We start from the raw sequence: 22,410 nt of genomic DNA on the forward strand, positions 1-22,410 counted from the left end.
AGCTTACTAGAGACACCAGGTGAGCCAAAATATACCCTCATTTGTTAATTGGGCACCTTATTTGAAGGTCTTACAAGCTTGATCCAAAATATGTTACTAGAAAACAAGCCCCGTGCATCTCCATGTAATTTTATTTTGTAATTTGGCTGGAGATGTTAAGCCAGACAATTTGATGACATTTGACAGTCACTGCCTTACAACTAGTATTACTGTAACTTCCAGTGGATTTCAAGGATCTTGAATATACTCCTGCTCATTACCAGCTGACAAATGTAGACAGGGTAGGGAAGTGGGAAGATTCCATGAAACTGTGAGATTGTATACTGCCCCAGCACTGCTGTGGATAAGTGTACTTCCTGGATGGGCAAGAGGCACCGTTTCTGCTATGTTCTCCTTCAACACTGCTGTATCCTCCCCACTACTTAAGGAGTGAAAGAGAGTGGAAGAGCCCCAAAGACCCACAAATTCCTCCTCACAGAGCTTAAAAAGATATTTCACCCATCTACTCTCTGGCCACAGGAAAGAGGCTATAGGTGTGAGGCGATCCAACACCCATCGATCGATAAGCAACAAGTGGAGACTGAACATCATTTCAACATATTTATAGGCCTAAAAATAAAAACATTATGGATCAGAGAAATACAGCACCATGATGAAAAAAATGCACTATTAATCATTAAACACAAATAAGTGACCACTAACTGGATGAAACCCACAGTGCAGTTGCTATTAAATCACCCTTGATCATATCATTTGAAGGCTTTGAATTTCGGAAAAATGCAAACTTTAAAAACCCTAAGGCATAACTGAAAACAGAATGAACTGAGTTTGTGCTTGGTTGATGGGTCTCTGCTTCAGTGTAAATAAAGTCATTCAAAGTTAAACACCAGGAAGGCTACAATCATATCCCTATTTACCTGGGAGTAAGAACCACTGAACTGAATAGGACTTCTGAATAAACGTAGTACTGTGCTGTAAGTTCCATTTAAACATCTGCTAACTCTTATTTTAATAAATGATGCTTAAAGTTGTAACTTTGGCTGGATTATGTCCCATGTTTACACCATCTCCTCTTGGAAGATCTTCAGTATACACAGTCTTCATTGTAATGTCCTCACACCTAAGTTCAATGTTTTACTTTTAATACTAAGCCTCTCTGATAAATTTTCTTACCTGAAAGAGCTCAACAATGACCAGAATGTGTATCGCTAGAAAAACAGCATCACATATGCATAATGTGGCTTAATGCCATTGTTACTAAAGAACCTGAGAAGTTGTCAACCTAAATGGTTTTGCTAATTGTATACTTTCTATCTCTAAAGCAAGTGGGTTGCAACCTGCTTCTTCACTTGGTGCAGCCATCTGATTGAAAAGCTCCACTCTGGACTGGGCCAGGACCATGAGAGAACAAGAAAGAGCATGAGACTGACTTGACCACCAGAATGCAACTACTCTGACTTTCCTATGTCTTGAGGCAAATGAGAGCATCCCCTCCTCCCCCATGAAGCCAATGTAGATCTTGGAGCATATATCCTGTGGCCAAAGCTAATGTTATCATTTGCTGAATATTAATAAAATACAGATTAAAGCTACACACATTCCTTAATAAAGTTTATTGACTTATAACTATGCTTAGGAAAATACACTCAAGGGTTAATATGCAATTTAGTTTAACACCTTACATTTTGGACAAAGGCTTGTACATAGTTTAGGTAAATAAAAACCCAGGACATGTGATCTGTTCTGATTTTACATCTACTACAACTGTATAAAAGCTCTTCATGCACTACAGTAGATAGAAAGCATGAAAAAATTACCTTTGGTTTAAATTGAGAGAATAATACAAGTATTGCACTGTAAAAAGCTTCAAACACGGTGCAACCAAACATAAAATGTTTCAGTGCCAGCTTACAAAAAGTTCTTTAGCTAGTGTGTTTTCTTTTTAGGGAAGGAAAAGGTATATATATACACACACGTGTGTGAAACAATTCCTTAAGCTACCTGGATGTAATTAATATTGTATCTCAGTGTGTTACCTACAAAGACAAGATTCAATACATCTAACTTGAACCTGTGTTTACAACTCATCAGCAAAATGTAACATACTGAAATTAACAATGTTATGAGTAAACTGACCTGTCAGTTTGTTCTGTAAAAAGGATTTAAAGTTCCAGCCCTTAGGTCAATCAACCCTCAAATAGCAGCAATATTAAGATGTGTTGCAAGTTCCTAGTTATCCATTCTTTAGGTGACTTGTAGCATTGGGTTTTAGTGTTTGTTTCCACAAACATTAAAAGTTCTACTAGCCACACTGCCCAACATGGTACCAACAACATGAGATACTGCAGTATGGGTCAGACTGGAATATTCTGACAAGGATTGCTGCTGAGAGAAGCCCTTTATAGTAAGGAAGAAGCTGGAAAGGTATATCCAAAATTCCTGTGACCCCCGTGTTCAATTTAAGAAATATCTACTTTAGTCAGAAACATAGTAAGTTATCTACATTTTAACCCTAATTTTGCTTATCCATTAGCAATGTCTAACATTCAGTGACATTTAATCTTTTACTGTTATACCTTAAAACCATCCAGTTGATATATTTAGCTCACTCTATCCTAAACAGACAACATGGTGAGCATGAATTGGAATTTCGAGTCAGTCGCAATATCCAACATATCTTAGCACACAATGATCACATCACTGTAAGATTTGTTCTTTTAATACTTAAGTGTTTTGCACTCTCATGCTCAAGAATACTGCCCAACACAGGTACTGTCTTCTACAGTTTTTCCAAGTGTGAAATCTTTACCTTATCATTTGCTAGTAGCATGTTCTGAGCAACATAACAGCCTTTTTATGTAATGTCATCTAATGTCACTATTGCCACCTGTTTGCCTTTATATTTTCAACCAACTTGGTTTAAAAAAAAAAAAAAGATTCATCAAAAATGTAGCTTGGGCCATGAAGGCTCTTACAAAATGGAAGCATCTCTTTAAAAATAGGAAAAGTTCCAAAAAATCTGTCTACACAGTACTGGAGTTTCCAGCCTCTGTCCAAACCACTTACAAAATGACAACAATATTTTTACATCCGACAATAAAGTTCTGTCTAATACTATTTGAGCTAATTGGTTAGGAAGACATTTCAGCAGTGTTTAATGGTTCAACATAAATATAGTTGCAACTTGATTCTCAGTTGACAATGATTGTCACAGCGAAGGTAAGTCTTGAACACACAAATAACTAATGTTATACAATTTATTTCTGCCCTAAAGGGATTTTCTCCCTCAGTTCTTTGGCCTCCTATTACAACTCTCCCACCCCCACCCTTACACAGAAGTATCAGCTTCCTCTATTCAGTCAAGTCTTGTTGAAATGGAACCACAAAAGATTCCAGCAGAAAGGGAGGGGGGCAGGGGGAGACTAAATGCAACTGAAACTAATGCAAGCTCAGCAGTCTCCAAGGGAAAAAATAAATATTATAGTTTGCTTTAATATGTTTGCAGTAGGACATAAAACTATACTGGTAGCCATTTGGGGGCACAATCTACCAGGACGTTCTCTTGCACAAGCCCCAAGAAATGAATCAGAACAAGACAAGAACACAGTAATTGGGCTTGTGCTGGAAAATGTCTCAGCAGATTGTGCCCTTTGACAATGCAAAGCTTCCATGTCTGCTGTTTTGCTGTGTTACAAAAAACATTTATATCCAGAAACCTCGGGAAAAAAATTATTTGAAAGGGGATGAGTGTGCAGGAAAGGTTGCTCGCTCAATTTTGCTAATTAACTGCAGGTCTGTCCATTGCTGGTGTATTCCAAAAAGTTCAAGCAAGTCTTAACTGAATAAACCAGTTTGAAAGTTACTTGTGACTTTCCCCCCAGTTTACAATTTATAATCCAAATACCCAATCGTTTCAATTTCCCTTTATGCCAACTATAAAAGGACCATGGTAATTAATGTAATTAAAACTTGATTGAATAAAGAACGGGAATTGCTACATCTGCCCTAATTCAAGGTTTGTTGCTTACCAGGATTTTTCTGATGCATGGAATTTTAGAAGAGCAACAGGATTATTTCAATGAAAATGCAAGCAGACAAGCAGCAGAATCCACTTGGAAATTCTTTTGCACACGACCCACTGAAATAAATGCAAGCCGTGCAAAAGCCAACTGTCTAGGTGGATTGTGCTCCAAATTTTTCATATACAAATACAGGGAATTAGGAAATGATATTGTTTTGTTCTAATTTGGATATTCCATTTATAAAGCTATTTAGTGATGTTTTAGAACTTAACAAGCATCACCCATTAATACATTCCCCTGGAAACTTCTCTCATATAATCCCCCTTTAAAAGGAACAGGAAATAAAGACAAACTATATTCTTGTGCATCTCCCATTCATTTTAATGGGGCCTGTGAAAGATTCCCCCCCAATAACAGCATTTCCAAAGCAATAACAAAATGCAGAAGAAGAGCAGAAATATTATCTGCATGAAAACACAGACTATATAAAAATATTATGGGTTAGATCAAGAATCCAACTGTATGTATGGAGATATGTATGAATAGCCTTCTTGGGGGGAAGTTCCCATCTCTTATTAGCAGGCATAGTCTACAGTGAAGTTCCCCTTGCACAAACCCTACTGGAGTGAGTGGAAGCTATGCATGAATACTACTTAGCTCTTTACAGAGCTCCCATTCAATTAAATGGGGTCTATGCAGGATAACTTCTCTGCAGACTGCCCACAGTATCATTTATTTAACGAATAATTAAAGCTACTAAGGTGAGTCTACAACCTTTTACAAAAGAACATACAACCAATATAGAACTAGAAGTTGTAGCCACAAGGAGCAGAACACTGGCTGTGATAAGCAACAAACCTGAAAATGTCAACAGTAAGGGAAGGAAATCCATTAACAAAACCAAACATGCATATATAAAATGTACAAATACAACACAAACACTAAACTGCTAAAGGCTTAAACTGCATAGGTAAAAATAAAAATTATGTGCAATATTTTTCTTCTTTTAAAGCACAAAAGGAATAACCTTGTCTTAAAGTAGTATTTACCAAATAATGGATTCACCAATCAATAGATGGAAAGAACTTCAAGATTTTGGCTTGCTGATCATGATTGGGGGACCTGAAATGTATATGCAAATTAAAAATATGATCATGAGATTATGTTTACTGCTAGCCAGCCTCAACATTTTTCCCAAAGTGCTCTTTTTACAAAATAAGCCACCATATATCTTGCAGTTCAGCTAATGAGTTCCTTAAGCACTCACCATACCAACAGGTTAAGATAAACAAGATAGATTCTTCTAGAAGCATTGGAGCAATATAATTCCCATTTCTAAGATTCTGTTGATATAACACTTTCTTCAACAAGCACAGATGGCCTTGGCACCTTCCAAGGAGATATTAACCAGGGATGACTCTCAGGATTTCACACCCAAGACTCATACCCTCCCCTTCACAGAGAAAGCTTTGAGTGAACCAGGCTGTGCTATGTTCATTGAACACGCTATCTCCCTGACCACCCAATCTGTCCCCAGAAAGACCCCATTCACACAATGCAGAGTATTCTGAATATCAGAGCCACATAGATAGAGCTAGTCACATGGGCCTTTCCTAATTATTGGGAAGAAGTAACACAACTAGCCTTGTCCACATGGTTCCAGTGTTCACACACATACTGCAGTGACATGTAATCCACCACAGTAAAGTAGCCCAATACTGTTGTATATGAGTATAAAGAGGCAAAAGAAAGGGGGCCCAAACTGGGAAATCAGGAAGATACTACATTCAAATAAACCCTGATTAACATTTGACTTTCTCCAAATAGTAAAGAGGAGGAGAAGAGCACAATATGCCTGAGACTCATTCTAGATTGAAAATGTCTCACTGGAATGTAATGAGCGGACAGGCCCAGACTGTGGGATCAGTCAACTGGTAACATCTCCCACTCAAGCTCTATGGAAATTAATGACTCTGCAACAGCATGACAGTGCTTTTGCACACTTCTTCCATTCATTTCTACAGAGCTTGTGCAGGAGACACTCTCAGTGTCCTGAGGTTACCATTCCTAAACCTACTGTGTATAGTTCTGTTGTAAGTCAAAAGAAATACCCAAGTGATTCCAGGGCTATATCCCAGGGATTTATGCCAATTTAACAAGCCATAGCGTTACACACTCTACTTGCCCTCTCTAATCAAAGAGATACAAATAGTTAATTAGTTCAACATTTCATCAAAGGTCAGGAAAAAACAACAACCAACAACTTAAAAGTATGAGCAAATTGAGCTTAAGCAAAGATTCTACAAGAACTGTACCTAAGCTCTAGAAGATCTTACAGAGGAAGAATAAGCTATCATTAAACCACAGTTCCGTTAATCTTGCCCCTTTGTTGCCTTTTCAAGATAATACACATTTACCAAATGACGGTTCAGGTGCTTACTGTACTCGCCTTCTTTTTTAAATGAACGATCACAGAATATACACACATAGTTCTCCTTTGTGGCCTTGGCTTCCGCCACTTCTTGGGATGGCTTCTGACTTGTTTTCTCCTGTGCCGTCCGAGCACCATTTAACCCAGAATCATCACTGCCTTCTGATATGTTGTCACTTATATCACTGCCATCGTGACTGTGGATACCCTCGTCCTCTTCCATTTCCTGATTTTCATTCACTACTGTGCCACTGGGTGATGCTGAAACCAGGTCTGCTTTAGTGCTTTGCTCTAGTTTCTCTGGCATCTCTGATGATGGAGCTCCTGCTGGGTCTTCAGCCTGCAATTTTTTTAGACAACTGTCATCTTCTGGGTTTGGACTATGAGTTTCTATCTCACATGTTTGCATTGGTTGAACCTCTTGTACTAAATCCGGATTCACGACTTCCATCTCAGAAGTTTGTGATGTCTGAATATCTTGGGCCAAATCTGGTAAAGTGTCTTTTTGCGCATCTGTCTCTTTTTCCAAGGTGGTATTAGAGTCCTCAGAGCTGGTCCCAGACACAATTTCCAGTTCTATCTCAATTTCATTCTGAGAAACAGCTTTTGCAGTCTCCGCTTCTGCCATGGGCATTTCTTGGTCTCTCAACTCTAGCTCCATGTTTTTGGCCACATGCTGTGCAGGCAGTGGCTCTTGATCCTGTCTGTTCTCCCCAGGGACACACTGACTCCCGCTATCATCTGGAGAAACAACAGGCTGCTGCTCATTGCAAGAACTAGATGTCTTACTTTCTCCCTCTGGCATAGCAGGAGGTTCTTTAGGAACAGACTCCTCATCTATGATCTTCTCACAATCAAGCTTTTTGTTATTGTTATCAGGCTTACTCTTCAGATGTTTCTTTTTTTTGTTTTTCTTAAGGCAAGAATTTTGCTTTTTGGTGACCTCCAATTTGCTTTCACCCTTTTGAGAGTTCTGACATTTGGGGGACCTTTTCTCAGTTTTCTTTTTCTTTTTCACGATTGCATCAGTGTCTGCTGCAGAATCTTTTGTCAAAGGAACAGAGTTGGCCTCTGCTTTTCTTTTTCTCTTCTTTGTTTTACCAGTTTTCACATCTGCTTCTTTGCTTTCAGCCACGGTTTTGCGACTTCGAGTTGTCACCTGGCCTACACCAACACTACCAGTTGGTTTCTTTTCTTTTGACAGGTTCTCTTTCTTTTCTTCTTTTACAGCTCTCTCACTTTTCTTTTCGGTCAACTCCTTCTTTGTTTGTTCTTGCTCCACTTTATTGCTATCACCACTAATGGTTTCAGCAGTGTTTACTTCACTCTTTTTAGTCCGTAGTCTTACTTTTGAGACATCCATTGTGATGTCACAACAGTCAGGATGCCTGGATTTGATGTGATACTGCAAGTTACATTTCTTAGATGCAGCATATTCACAGACTGGGCAAAGGAACTGCCGTGGGCTAATATGAAGCTCAACATGCTTCTTGAAGTTGCTTCGGTCAGCTGTCTTGTAGTCACAGTGGGGGCAGGCCAGCGGTTTGGGCCCATCATGAACTTGCCTTGCATGCCGAGTCACTTCATGCTGGTTTGATGCCACATAGCTGCACTGTTCACATTTAAATGGCTTCTCACCTGAGGCAAGGAAGGGGGAAATTACCAGTGATTTATTACACTACAAAAAGCAAATTAACTTATTTGCAGAGTTACAGATATATACAGTTCATGCTTTTGTATTTCTTGAATTTAAAAATTGATTGATTTTACACTGAGCACATTCACAAAAGACACCAACAAAATACAAAAAAAAGGAACAAAAACAGACATGCAAGCAATAACTAAACCACACATTCCATCTATGATAAATACATACCAGGAGAGATCACTCTACAGTAATATTAGCAAATGGAATCCAAACCAAACTGGTCCATTGAAGGCAGGGTAGAAAAATGGAAATTACAGATGAATAGTTGTCTTAAACAATATTAAACCTCAGCCCATACCCCAGAAAAAATTGTATTATCACAAAGGTAAAGTATTTCTGCAATGCTATACCACCCCCCAACATAATACATAGTTCTAGAAGGAAGATACGACCTACTGGGGTGATGAATGACTGTTCAGAACATTAAATGTGAGAGTAAAATAGCAATAAAAACAGGAGTCGATCATATTAATATTTACTGCAGCAATTCATCTTCAAATCAGGAGTGGTCAACTTGTGGCCCTCCAGAAATTTGTCCTAGTATTCCTATCAGCCCTAGCCAGCATAACAAATGGAAAGAGATGATGGGATTTGTAGGTGAAAATGTCTGGAGGGCCACACGTTGACCACAGCTGGTGATCTGAAGCTATTACAAAATTTTCTAGTTAAGCAAACTAAATAAGCAGCATCTGGAAAACAATTTTGCAATTAAAACAAATGGGCACACTGCCTGAAGCACACCCGCCTCTTCCACTTTAGCGCACAACCCCCAATTGGCTCCTTTGTAGGTTGTGCAGCTGACATCCAAACCCGGACCACTGGGTTGTTTAGAGGTTAAATAACCAATCAGTTAACCCAACAGCAAACCATGCATTAACCACTGGGACCAAAGGAGCATGCAGACAAGTTATTTCCACATGCCCTAGTTTTTCCTTTCAGAAGCTGCCTCCTCTCCCCTTGTTCTAAACTTCTCTTTCAGCACTCATTTAAAAAACAGTTTGGGGATTAGGCAAGAGACCGTTCAAAGGAAATTCAAAGGAAAATATTGCTCACATATCAGCAGCAGCATCCCTTCAAACTGCTCTTGTGCCTAATACCAAAACTACTGCCTGAAGCAGGCTCCACACAGAGCCCACAAAACGTGGAGGCTCATGGGCATTCTGTGAATTTGACAGCTTGGGTCTGAGAAGATACAGCAAGAGAATGCAGCATGCGACAATTAAGCAGTGATACACAGTCAGCCACAAGTTAAGTATGATTTAGGAATCTGGCAAGTGAGAAGTATCTAGATCCACTCCAGACTGGGTTCATGCCTGGTTTAGGGCATGAATCAACCCTGGTTGCCCTGTTGAGAAGAGTGCAACTTTGCTTCTTTTACTCAGTCTCTCTACAGGTTTTGATATTGTCAACTATGGTATCCTCTTGGATAAGCTCTGTGGCATGGATATTGAGGGGACTCCAGTGGTTCCATTCCTACCTATGAGGTCAGTCTTAGAGAGTGGTAGTCTAGTAGCAGCAGTAGTAGTAAGAAGAAGTAGTTAAGCAGGTCCAATAGCGAAGGCTCCAAGGTCCAGCAGAGAAGCCAGGAACTGGGCTAAAGAAGATGTAAAAACAGCAACTGCTCTCTTTATACTGGCTGTCTTTATAGTTGTTGTTTTTTCAGAACACCTTCAAATAAGGCATTATTTTATCATAAATTCCAACTGTTATATAACTGAAATGTGTCTTTTTAGACATATTAAAATAATCTGAGATAAACTTATTTGGGCCAGCACTGGGTCTTGGGGAGGTGGGGGTGGGGTTAAGCTTCACAAAAAATTCAAGAGTTATTGAAAGTTAGCTTACCTTTCTAGCAATGCTAGTTGATGTGTGACTACCACTAAACTCATTTAACACATAACAGGGATTAGCAACACAACCTGCCAAAGCTTTTTCTTTGGCCCATGGAGCCCTACACTACTACCATTTAGCAACTCTAGTGGTTTCTGGTGGAAACCCTTTGGAGACCGTACACGGCCTGCAGACTTTATAATGTTTACCCTGCACTGGTATGTAATGAATATAGCCATCATCTTGACCACCAGAGCGCTCTCGAAATGCCTTTTTACCAACCTGAGTGAGTGCGCATGTGCCTGGTTAAGTGAGTCTTCTGAGAACTTGAATAAGGACACATGGAGCACCAATAAGGACGTTCTCCTATGAAAAGAGAGAGAGAGCATTAAATGCGAAATATGGTAAATTAAAAATCTTTAAGCTGCTTAGAAAATCACACTGTCATACTCCAAATAACTGAGCCAGACAATTTTATGAGAAACATGGCAGAAACTTATTGTTTCATTTTAGAACAGGACTAAGCATTCTGCTTTAGACATCTTATTCCCCCAGTCCAATGTATCTGGCAAATACTTCTAATATAAATTAGCCTTAAAATAGCTGGCTTCTTTCACCTAAAGACTAACTCTCCTCCTTTATAATTATGGCTGTTGCCAGACATATCCAAGTAAATGAAGCCAAATAATCAATGGGAGTTAATCAATGGGACTTAAGACAGTCATGACTAATGCATGTCCCATTGATTTCAATGGATCTACTCTAAGCATGACTAAATCTGGATCCAACCTAGGTTTGTTTCCATTCAAAACATTTTTCTCCTGTAATGGATTGACTGATCTGGCTTGTACATAATGAACAACCCATGGTTAACAAACGGTGGATTGTTTGGGAGCTGGCTCCTGACCACTTGCCCATTTTTGGTGTGCTAAACAACCCAGGGATGGCTCATTAGGTGTGAACCTGGAACTCTGGGTTGTCGAGTAAGAACCACAGAGAAATAACCCAAGAAAAAAACATGGATTGTTTAAATCATGTGAGCTGGGTCACTGTCTTACAGTCTGAAAAGAAAAAGGTTCGGATTATTTACAAATGTTAACATGACAGTCACCCATTTTATAATATTTGTATTTATAAAGTCTTTGAGTGTTTAAAGTGATTTATACTCATTATGTTTGAAAACTTTACAACAACCCTGTAAGCCAAGTCAGTATTATTATCAGCATTTTGCCAATAAGGGGTATGGGTACTGCTGCTGAGGATCAGTGGCTTGCCTAAAGCTGTTTAGTGAATTCATGACTGATGCAAAATTTAAATCAGGGGATTCCTGGCTCATATTCTTAGCCAGGCATCCACAAAATCCAATCAGCGGGAGCAAATGCCTCTGGTTATCTGGCAAGTCCACCCAGCAGCCTCCCACAGGATCTAATTTGTGGTGCAGTCAAGAGAAGGTGAGAAACAGCAGTATTGTCTCCCAGTGTTTCCAACGTTCTCCAAACTGCAGCACAAATAGAAAATTTCAATTCCCCCTCAAGCCCCCTACCAAAATCAGAAGACAAGAGAGAGAGACGCTGAGTTCTCTCAACACTGTACTGAGGTTTGGGGATAGCGAAAAACAGGAATCTACTATCTTGCCTGACTAAAACAAAATTTGTAGTCGCCAGCCCACTCCTGCAACCCCTTGTCTCCAGGCAAGCTTCCCCACAGTGGCCTTTTCAAAGGAAGGCCCAGCTGGGACAGGAGCATGCCAGCTTGAGCACCGCTGCTTGAAAGCACTTCCAAGCTCCCTGCCCTGCCGCGAAGAAAGCCCCGTTTCCCCCACTCCGTGCTGCTCTTCTGAACACGGGGCTGATCCGTACTGCTACGAGGCAGCAGGGGAGGGGGGTTCTCTGGGAACCGACCAATCCTATGGCCGTCTAGCCGCTGTCTAGCAGCCATAGGATTAAGCCCTAAGATAGTATTTGTGGACCCCTGTTTTTAGCCACAATGCTGGCCATATCCCATTTGCACCAAAGTATAAAGCCAACTGGGTTTTTTCTGGAGTAAACAGGTTTTAAATTACACGGTCCATCATAAAAGCAGTGAGCAATAAGAGATAAAATGAACAAGCGATAAGAAGAATGAATCATGATATTAAAATTATTCTTAAAAAAACAACCGCTCCAGAATCTGTTTAGATGTGGAACGGTATACAAATGTTTGCAAGTAAGTAAATAAATAAATATATTTCCTGAACAGTGGTGCAAATCTGACCACTAAGCCATGTTAATTTACAACTAAATGAAGTATTATTTACATTGTTTCATTCTTACAGCAGGCTGTGCATCTCTTTGTCTCACTGTATATATTTTGCATGCTTTCCTTTTTACCTATAGATTGAATATCTTAAAAATATGTCTAATGACCAGCTCACATGCCCGTTTGAGGTTAACAGCACAATCCTAGAGAGAAATAAAGTCCACTGAGTTCAGTTAGGCTTGCTCCCTAATTGGGTATAGTATTGAGGCTGTAGTATGAGAATACAGGAAAATGCACACTGAAATTTTATATATCTATATATAAAAAAAAATGTGTCTATACTGCCCCATAGCTGAAGCTCTCTGGGCGGTTCACAATTTTGTCTTCTCTTTTTCTTTCTAGTGTTGCTCCTTTGCTTATAGAATCATAAAACAGAAGGGTTGGAAGGGACCTACAAGACCATCGAGTACAACCCCTTGCTCAGTGCAGGAAGCCTGATTCCCAGGCAGTCTCCCATCCAACTACTAACCAGGGCTGATCCTGCTTAGCTTCCGAGATCAGATCAGGCACATCCAGCCCTCTCCTTCACTGGCCTAGTTTGCATGTAAAGACAACCCAAGGATTGTTTAATACTGTGGGCAATATATAGCTATTGGGACTACTAGCCACACATGTCCTTATCCTCCATGATTTGGGCCAGTTCCCATGATAACTGCAGCCCACCGTGGCTTATTTAAGCCATGGAGGGCTGTGGTGCATGCTAGGGCCATTTTGAATATTCAACCGGGGGGGGGGGGGGCAGTTACCAAGGTTTGCTGTGTCATCCCAACCTGGGTAGCAGAGGTCGTCTGAGAGTTAAACAACCACAAAAAACCATGGCAACTCCTGCTGGGGATTGAATATTCAAAATGGCCGCCAGCATGTGCCACAGCCCATCATGGCTTAAATAAACCATGGTGGGCTGCAGTTATCATGCAACCCAGTTTTTGTCTAATCCCCTTTTAAAACTATCCAAGTTGGCCGCCATCACTACATCTCATGGTATCAAATTCCAATGTTTAACTATGCGCTATGTGAAGAAGAACTTCCTTTTGTCAGTCCTGAATCTCCAACCATTCTGTTTCATTGGATGACCCCAGTTTCTAGTATTATGAGAAAGGGAGAAAAACTTTAAATGATTCCAGCTACCTTTGTCACAATTAACTGAGGGTTAAATTACAAATACACTGCTTACCCTTTCTTTCTTATTTACTTACAAGGAAATGTGTGGGTTCTGATCTGGATTGGGACTACAGTGCACAGGTAAGGGAGGTTTAAGCCTTCTAGTGGCTTGTTTTCCTAAATGTATCCCCACCACCACCACCACACACACAGAGGACTAAAGCAAAAAGCTATCACTGGCACCAATTGCGGCTTCTTTTCTTTCTGTAGCTCCGGGGGGGGGGGGGGGGGGCACAAGAAGCTGAGAAGAAAAGGTTCAAGCCTCCCCTACCCATACACAGTACAGGCCCATATGCTTACTAATAAGTAAAAAAAGGAGCACAGAGTAAGCTGCACACAACACATTTAGTATATTGTGTAGTTTAGCCATCAGAAAAATGATTTCTGACTGCATTTCAGAATAAAATTAGGTTCAAATACCAAATCTATTTCAGGCAATTTTGTTATTTCCCTTTTCTGCATTTGCTTAAAAAAATATTTTCTCCCAAATGTTTTGTGAGGAATTTACACAAACAAGGAGAAAAAGGCTGAGCAGAGAAAAACAAATTAGCTGACTGTGCAAAGTATTTTCAAAAGCACAAATCATAATTGTTTCTTTATTAGGGTTAATTTTCAGAATATAAATATTATTTGATTGGACTTCTTTAAAGTTGACTTTACCTAAAATGTAACAAAATACAGCTGTACTTTCTAACGTGAATGAACACTAAAGCAGAAAATAAAATAGCACTAAGCGGTAGAGCCTGCACATGGTGTTTATAGTAATAGCATTAAATACAGTTCCCAACAGAACAAGCAAGATACACAACAGAAGTTTAGTTTCAATGAGATCCCAAAGGAACACTGATGAACTATGCTTTGAAATGTCCAAAAATCTCAGGTCTAAATTATATTGATGTCAACATGTAAGGGAAAGAGGTGTTCCTTTTATAAACTTCAATTAAAATTAGAGGCAGTCTAACTTTACTATAACCTCTATTTAATTATAGCGGAAACCCTATGAGAACATGAATTGCTTTGCTAGATCAGCCCCAAGGCTCAACAGGTCCAGCATTCTTGTTTCCAACACCGGTCAGATGGATACCTCTGGAAGCTCACAATCAGAGCATGATGGTAATAGGCATCCCTTGTTATCTGTTCCCAACATCTGCTACTCAGAGTGTCTCTGAACAGAAATATTCCATTCAGCTGTCACAGCTAATAGCTGTTGATAAACCTATCCTTCTCAAATTGGTCTGATCCTCTTTAAAAAAAACATCTAATTTAGAGACCATTACCATATCTTGCACTATGAAAACTACCTTAAAACGCGAGTTAATATATCTACTTTAGGTCTGTATTCAACCAACAATTTGATACAGAGTAATTCTATTAAAGTCGAACATTGTTCTATAATGAAGTGATTCCAGATTGAGGTTTAAGGTTTTCATTCAAATCAATGAGTGCAAAACATATGTGCGTACTTTCATTTCTCCTAAGTAAGGAACTCCATAGCATGAAGCCATGAAGAAATGAAGTCAGGTAGTTCTCCAACATTGTGCACCCAGATATTCCAAGTGCACCAAAAAGAAAAATGTATCTTCCACACTTTATTCATAGTGAACTGCTGTACAGATCAGTAAACATGAGTAAAACAGACACAACACTCAATATTTCCAAGAAAACCAAATAGTTCTATTCATTCCTTCAATTAAAAAAATATTTCAAGAATGAGTTTCTGCCCAGTTGGTGAACTTGCTAATACAATAAGAGTAGTCAATTTTATCAAAGTGGAGTAGTCATTGCAAATATAATCAATTTAGGGAGCAATCCTATGGCCGCTAGACAGCAGCTAGATGGCTATAGGATATGCTGTTTTCCAGGAACCGTTGGTTCACTGAAAACTGACCCCCCCCCCAAATCTGCGCTGCCTCCGAGGCAGCGTGGAGAATCCCCACCCTCTGCGCTCAGAAGAGGAGCGCGGAGCGGCTAAAAAGGGGCAGGGCTTGGGGTGTTCCAGGGAGAGTGGAACTATGTGTCATACATGCAGCCTCCTCTCCTGCTTGGCCCCCCGCGGCTATACAGCTGAGAAAAAGCAGGGCAGGAGAGGCACGGAGGGAACAATTTCCCCCGTGCTTCTCCTGCCTTGCTTTGGATAGGCAGTCGCCTCCGAGTTTGGAGGCGGCCGCCTATCTAGATAGGATTGCACCTCAAGTTTAGTTTTATTATTTTATCCATTAGCCATAGCATACAATCAACTCAAAATGTTGGCTACACAACCAATTATTTAAAACCAGAAAACATTAAATCTCTATAGCACAATTTCGAATATGATGGTGCACAAGTACAAATATAATCAAATCCAGTATACACATGCCCATTGTGAGTATATTACAGCCAAGCATAAGAAAAGGAAATACAACACTCACCTGTATGAGTTCGAATATGCTGCACATAGTTGTTCTTCCGGTCTGAAAAGTAGGAGCACTGTGAACATGTGTAGACTTTCCGTGGAAAATGGTTTCTTAGATGCTTTTTCCAATGATATTCACTGACTGTTGTATATGTGCAGATGGTGCATTTGTAGACCTTCTCATTTTCTCCTGCTTTATTGTGGTGTTTTAAGTGAGCCAGATAGTGATCGTATCTGTTAGTGTTGTAGCCACATCGATCACATCTTATGGGACCCTTGGAGAAATCAACCTCATCTGTAGTGCTAGAGTCAGTTTCTTTAACCTGGCCATGCTTCTCAGCTTTTTCTTCTACAATGAATCTCTTGGCACTGTGTAAACGAATGTGATGAACGAACTCCTGCTCTGACTCTGCTTCATACTGACATGGCTTACAACGAAATGGCTTGTTCTTCAAACTCTTACATTTGTCATCCGCACTCTCTGGAACAACTGACATTTCCAATGGGTAGCCCTTGTCTGGGCTCACATGGGGAATAGAAACATGGGGAATAGAAACATGAGGAACAGAAGACACTGTCAGTCCTGCAGTCTCCACGTTACGAACCTCAGGAGCTCCAAGGGTTCCCATATCCACATCTTCCAGTCCTTCACGGTCAGTCTCCACACCCTGTGCATCATCTATTCCTTCTCCATCACTGTCTGAAAAGTTGGTGTTGCCTACAGTTGTCAGTTCAGCCATTTGCCTCTCTTCACCAACCATGTAATCACAGCAGTTGCCATTAACTTCTCCCGTCAGGGCCACATTTGCCAACATAATAAGCTGAGGAGCTGCCAGTTCAGCTTTGGAAAGTTCAGGAAAGTCATACATGTCGTTTGACAATGGCATACCAAGGTTTGCATTGCCAGGAAACAGGCTGCTGCCACCAGACTGCCCCAGCACTTGCATTGCCATTATAACAATTCTGTTAAAGAAAAAGAAAAGCTTTTTAAAGTTGTGCTCCTATGAAAAAGCCATTCTATAATATCCAAATTTGAAGCCACTTCAGATAATAATGACTGTTTAATCAAGTTAAACTTTTTAATTGCATAACGTAGTCATCTTCAGTTGGATTCCCCAACACCCTCTTCACAGGGCTAACTAACATCAGCTGCCCTGTGGGAAAGAAGAAGGAGCCAGGGAGACACGAACAAAGGGAACATCAGGGCCTGCTCTAGTTGGACTGCCCCTCCCCCAGGAGATGAAAGGGGATGCAGGGCCATTCCACCAGCCCTGCTGGTAGTCCGCTCAATTTTTTCCTCTTCCCTCCCCATCTCATTTTGCTTGTGTGGTGTGAGTTTTTAGATTGTATGCCTGCAGGCAGGGGCTGTGTTTTTTGCTGATTGATTGTAAGCCGCTTCAGGAGCCTTTTTTGGCCAAGAAGCGGGATAAAATACTTGAAATAAACAAATAAAACTAGAGCAGAAATGAAGACTCATAGCTTCCCAGCTCTGCTGCAGTTGGAGACCTTCCCTCCTACACATCCAAGTACACTTAATTTAAGAGCAAGCCCTGTACTGCAGCCATATCTTTTTTTAAAAAGTTTTCATTCCTTTTTAAGTTTTGCAGCTGCTTGCTATCACTTGGTTTCTGGACTAAAATCCAAGGAGAACTGTTTAATATTTTGAATACATTTCACTTTCATTTTATATTTATGTAAATTCATTATATGCTATTTATTATAAATAATTGTTTATAATTACTTGGAATTTAATTTCATTGTTTCATAAAGATTAACAGTCTTTTGGGGAGGAGGCTGTAATTAGTACCACAGAATCCTCTTTTATAATGCTGTCAAATTAACGCTTTAAATATTTTATCACTATTGGACCACTTAAATGACCAACGCAAACAGGATTTATAAAATCACTTTTAAAATGTGTCTAGGATAGAACTGTGAAAATTATTTGAAAATCTTGAAGTGGAAGACCAATACAAGGGATATTTTAGTTGTGTAATTTTATGATCACTCATTGATAACAGTTGAACAATGCTTTAATTTTGTCTTTTCCAGGCTATCACAAGGAATATATATATATATATATATATATAGGATCATGAGTCTAATAATTCAGCACAAAGGTGGCCACTCATCTTATCTTTGTACACTAAGCAGCAGTAATTAGTTGCCACTGGTCCTCTGCTTACGAAACACCCAACTTTCAGCACCAAATATGAAGAAAAAGAGTAACCAGACAATGGCCAAGACTAAGTATACTTCTATCTATCAGCTGCCCAGTATACCTAATTTTTCAACACTAAAATCTTCTAAGCCAGAGCACTAGTCACTTGTCACAGCTTGTTGTAATGCACATGTTCCAGCACAGAGAAGTCTCTACCAGGCAAGGAGTTAAGTGGGCCTCTTGGTACAACACACAGAAGGAACTGGGGGCAGGAGGACGGGATTGAATTAAAAGAAAACCTAAGGTCATGGCTGAAGTAGAGGTCACAGAGCAGGGCTGGGCGTATAGGTATGCATGTACATACAAATTAACAGGGGATGTCACATAGAGACTATCTGCTGCTGGTGTGAATGGGGTGTCTGCGCAAATCTGCCTGTATATATAATTAAAGAAAATAAGTTGCCAATTCCCAGAAGACAAAGGCAAACTGTCTCTCACTCCAAAGAGCTATCCCTCCTGAGTTGTAGGATCACAATTATTAATATGGATTAAAATAAACTTATTTTTGGAAAAGGCATATTTTGGAAAATAGCTACCCACACTGCAAATATGGAAGGATGATTAAAGTGCATTAAAGGCTGAACTGGCCTGTGTTGAGTAATATTGGACCATACATTCTTGGGAGAGGAAATGAGGGGACTGGATTCCTATAATACTCCATATATTTAAGATCATAAGAACTGCTTCACAGTATCAGAACAAAGGATCCATCTAAATCCAGCATTATGTGTCCAGACAGAAGCCCACATGCCAGGTATGAAGGCAACAGCCTAGCCCTGTTGCTACTGCATAAGATCTGTTTGTAGTATGCTGTTGCAGTTTGTAGAAGGCTGCATTGGGCCTTACTTCCTGTTATACTGCTTAACAGTTCAGTTGCTACAAAAAACTTCAGTAGTCAGATGTCTGAAGCCCTGTCCATATGAACTACTCTTACCCCAGAGTAATTATTTGACACTCCACAAGTAAAATGCAGGGCACTGAAGCTCCCTAAGGCAACATACTCTGGGTTAATTCAGAGTAACTACTTCCAGACCAAATATACCCCTACTATACAGAGTCCTAACAAAACGGGACAGTTATCCATGATGCACAAGGATTTGTGTGATCAAGGATTTGTTTTCAAAACTTTCAAAAAACAAAACAAAAACCCAACACAGACTTCCTCGGCTCAGGTACTGAAGACTCAGAACACATGCACACTTGTTCTTCAAGAACCTAACTGTGCTGGTCATATTGTTTGGGCTTGAAATTAGCCAACCAATAGCAGGGGCGGGGAGATATTTTACTTAAATAATATGCTGGTCTCTTTTGGCCTAAACGCAAACGAACCTAATAACCTACATAGACAACTCTGAACTCACTATCAAGATGGAAAGCAAGGAAAACCAACTCAGTTTTAAAGTTTGAAAATTTTCAAATACCGAATGAAGTCTTTTTATCAAGCCAACGAACTCCTGGGCCGTTTGGAGGCTTGCAGCCTGATCCTAGACACATGTTTACTAGGAAGTTAAATCCCACCGGGTTTTTACTCCTAAGTAAGTATGCAAAGGAATTGCAAGCTTAAGGCCATAGATATCCGCCGAAAAGTTTGCAATTAAAAAGGCCCACGACTAAATTAATGTGCACCATCAGCCCAACCACCATCGGCTGCTCCTGCATTCCAGAAATAGGCATTCGGCCATTTTCTCAAATACCAAGTAGAAGCACAAAGCAGCTCTCTTTGCAAAACTCTTGCCTGCAGCACACACACACACACACACACACCAACTCACCGAAGTCGGTGCTTTTGCTGCTCAAGGTCCTCTTCTCGCCAACCCCTTTGGACTCCTCTTTTTTTCCCTCACCCCCTCCCTAAAGTTGAAGCTTCCCAACAACTTTCCCTTATTGGGCTCCCAAAAAGTCAGCGAGGGCGAAGATTTACCCAACTTTCTCCCACCCACAGATCCGCAGTCGCCGCCCCCCCTAAGGCGGCAGCGAAGGCGGGGTGGGACGTTTCCTTTCTCTCCTGAGACAGCCTCCCCACCCCCCAGCCAAGAAAACGATAGGGGAGGGGCGAGAGAAGAGCGAGACTGTCGCCTAATTGCTTCTGCAACCCCCCCCCCCCGTACGCTTCTCCCCACGCCTAGTTTGGAGCAATGAGTCTTCTTCAACCGTTCCCTTCCCCCTCGACACACACACGAGGCCTGGGGAAACAGATGCGGTGGGGGATCCCACCGACTACGGCTCAGGAAGGAAGCCCGTATGTGCGGGGGGGGGGGGGTTGCCTGCTTTCCCCTTCCAAGGAAAACGGGGAGGGGGAGGAGAAAGTCGAGGCCCACTCACACCTCCGACCCTCTCGGAGGGTGTCGGGAGGAGGCGACGCCAGAGCCTTGCTCAGCCCCATCCATCCATTCAGCGCGCACCCCCCGCAGAGCCCAAGGTCACCCCCTCCCCAACCCCCAACTCACTTGTGAGGGCCCACAAGCGGGGAGGGGCGGGCGAGAAATCGCTGTCCAGCTCCAACCAGGGCGGCTGCTGCTGCTGCTGCGGCCTCCTCTGCAACTCTCAGCCCGGGAGGCGGCGGCGGCGGCGGCTTCTCCCTACCAAACTTCCTTTCTTCCTGTCTGCCACAGAGGACTAACGGCCCGCTGGGGGTGGCGCGTCTCCCCGGCAGAAGGGAGCCTTTTTCCTCGGGGGGGCTCCGCCGGGGACTTCCTTCCTGAGAGGCCCCGTCGCCAAACAGCTCGCCAGCCAGCCCTCCCCGCCGGCCGCGCTTCCCCCGCCCGCTCACTCCACCCCCTCCGTCGCCGTCCCATGCGCAGCAGCAGCCGCCGCGTTCAGATCAGCCCTGGACAGCGCCACAAGCTCGCCCGCCCGCCCGCTCCCTCCACCCCTCCCTCCACCCACCACGACAGCGCTCCGGTGGCGAGACGCTCACCTTCGTTCCCGCCCGTCGGCTGCGCCACTCGCGCGACGGAAGGGAGTCAAGAGGCGGCGGGGCGACGAGTCCTCAGCGGGCGGCGGCGGCAATGCGCGGCGGCGGCGGCGGCGGCGCGCATTCCAGCACTCACCACGCGCGTGGCAGAGGCAACGGCAGCCGCCGCGAGAGGGGGCCCCGCCCATCCCAGCGCAATCCAATTACGGCCCGGCCCGGCCCGGCCCTGCCTCGCCCCGCCCCCTTTCTCATGGCGTCCCCTCACATTGTCTCTTGTGCCAGGTCAGGGTTGGTTTGGCTCCAAACAGGCCTGCGCGACTCGTGGCCCACCAAGCTGGATGTGAGACCAACACCAGCCGTGTCTGGTGGCCGGCCGGATGCTGGGTGTCTCTTCCCCCACACCCGCACCCGCACCCCGTTCCTGCTTTTGCAATACCGGGCAAGCAGCAGAAACAGGTTTATCAAGCCTCTCGCTGGGGGCGTTCAGTTTGGTGGGTCGCAAAGTCGTGCAGTCCTGAGTTAGGTGACTCCCGTTTTCATTCTTCACGCGAAGTTTACCTCCCATGTACTCAGCGGCCGCTTCGCTCCCACCATGCTTTCCTCGCTAACCCGGCCCGGCCACCATCTCAGAAGAACGTACATAATTCATGCAGATGTATAGCTGACTGCCACTGGATCCATAAACTTGGGGACTCCAGCAAAAGATGTGTCTGTGGGCCCATTTCACTTGGAAAATGCAGGGCTGCAAACTAAAGGTTTCCTTGTGCTATCTTCTTGGGTGCTCCTGTGAAATGAGAACAGCAGTTCTGCTGATGGGCCTTTTGCTGTTTTAGGGCCCAACCTCAACACTCGAGCTGCACCTGCCCTAGAAGTTCAAGGATCATCCTTTGTTCCCCCACTCCAGTACGACTTTCCCCACAAAAGGTCCAGCCTCCACAGTTTCTATTAAAAGATATTCGCACAGACTCATCTCCTAAGTCATCTATGTTCACAGCTTGCAATTTTTTTTCACACTTACCTAGGAGTAAACTCCACTGAACATGGTGAGACTTGATTCTAAGCATATTGTTGTGGGTTTCCTATTAGATATCTATGAATAGGGCTATAAGTGTGGTTTGCACAGGGTACTACCTGGCCAGCACTGACAAAAGAGGGTTGATAAGCCTGTATGTTCACTGAGATATGTCTCCATGGGAGTTAAGGTGGTCTGAGAAGGCTAGCTGATAGTTGGAGATTACTCATCTGTATACCCCCCACCCACAGCTAGGGGGAGAAAGTGCCGTGCCTGTGTGTGAAAGGTACAATAAATAAACTGCAGCTTGAGTCAATCACACAAGATGAAACACAGATAAAAAGAAAGAGATGAGTTTGAAATCGTATTTGGGGTTCTGGCTGTCTCCCTAGAAATCTGGTGTGGGAGCAGTGGACTTTGG

The 22,410-nt window shown here is 42.2% G+C and overlaps 2 protein-coding genes across 4 annotated transcripts in view; one reads left to right on the plus strand and one right to left on the minus strand.

The window, feature by feature from the left end:
* The window catches only part of NOA1 (nitric oxide associated 1), a 38,445-nt gene extending 36,818 nt beyond the window's left edge, over positions 1-1,627 (plus strand). The window contains exon 8 of the mRNA XM_084835077.1: positions 1,323-1,627. Within this exon, the coding sequence (XP_084691203.1) occupies positions 1,323-1,370 (48 nt within the window). The 3' untranslated portion in view covers positions 1,371-1,627. The remainder of the gene's footprint in view (positions 1-1,322) is intronic.
* Positions 1,599-21,200, minus strand: REST (RE1 silencing transcription factor). Of its 3 annotated transcripts, none has more exons than XM_084835071.1 (4): positions 20,981-21,200; positions 15,859-16,805; positions 10,274-10,357; positions 1,599-8,091 (listed from the first exon to the last, which is right to left on the minus strand). In XM_084835071.1, exons 1-4 carry the CDS (start codon positions 21,163-21,165, stop codon positions 6,395-6,397), a joined length of 2,913 nt encoding a protein of 970 aa, XP_084691197.1. In that variant the 5' UTR covers positions 21,166-21,200; the 3' UTR covers positions 1,599-6,394. The 3 variants fall into 3 exon arrangements, with proteins under 3 accessions (XP_084691197.1, XP_084691198.1, XP_084691199.1); XM_084835072.1 differs by having other exon boundaries at positions 20,511-21,003; XM_084835073.1 differs by lacking the exon at positions 20,981-21,200 and adding an exon at positions 19,836-20,836.
* Positions 21,201-22,410: the final 1,210 nt, after the last annotated feature.

This window comes from Heloderma suspectum, chromosome 2 (genome assembly GCF_057233095.1).
Source record: "Heloderma suspectum isolate Gila_16-S chromosome 2, 16-S_ref, whole genome shotgun sequence".
Taxonomy (NCBI): domain Eukaryota; kingdom Metazoa; phylum Chordata; class Lepidosauria; order Squamata; family Helodermatidae; genus Heloderma; species Heloderma suspectum.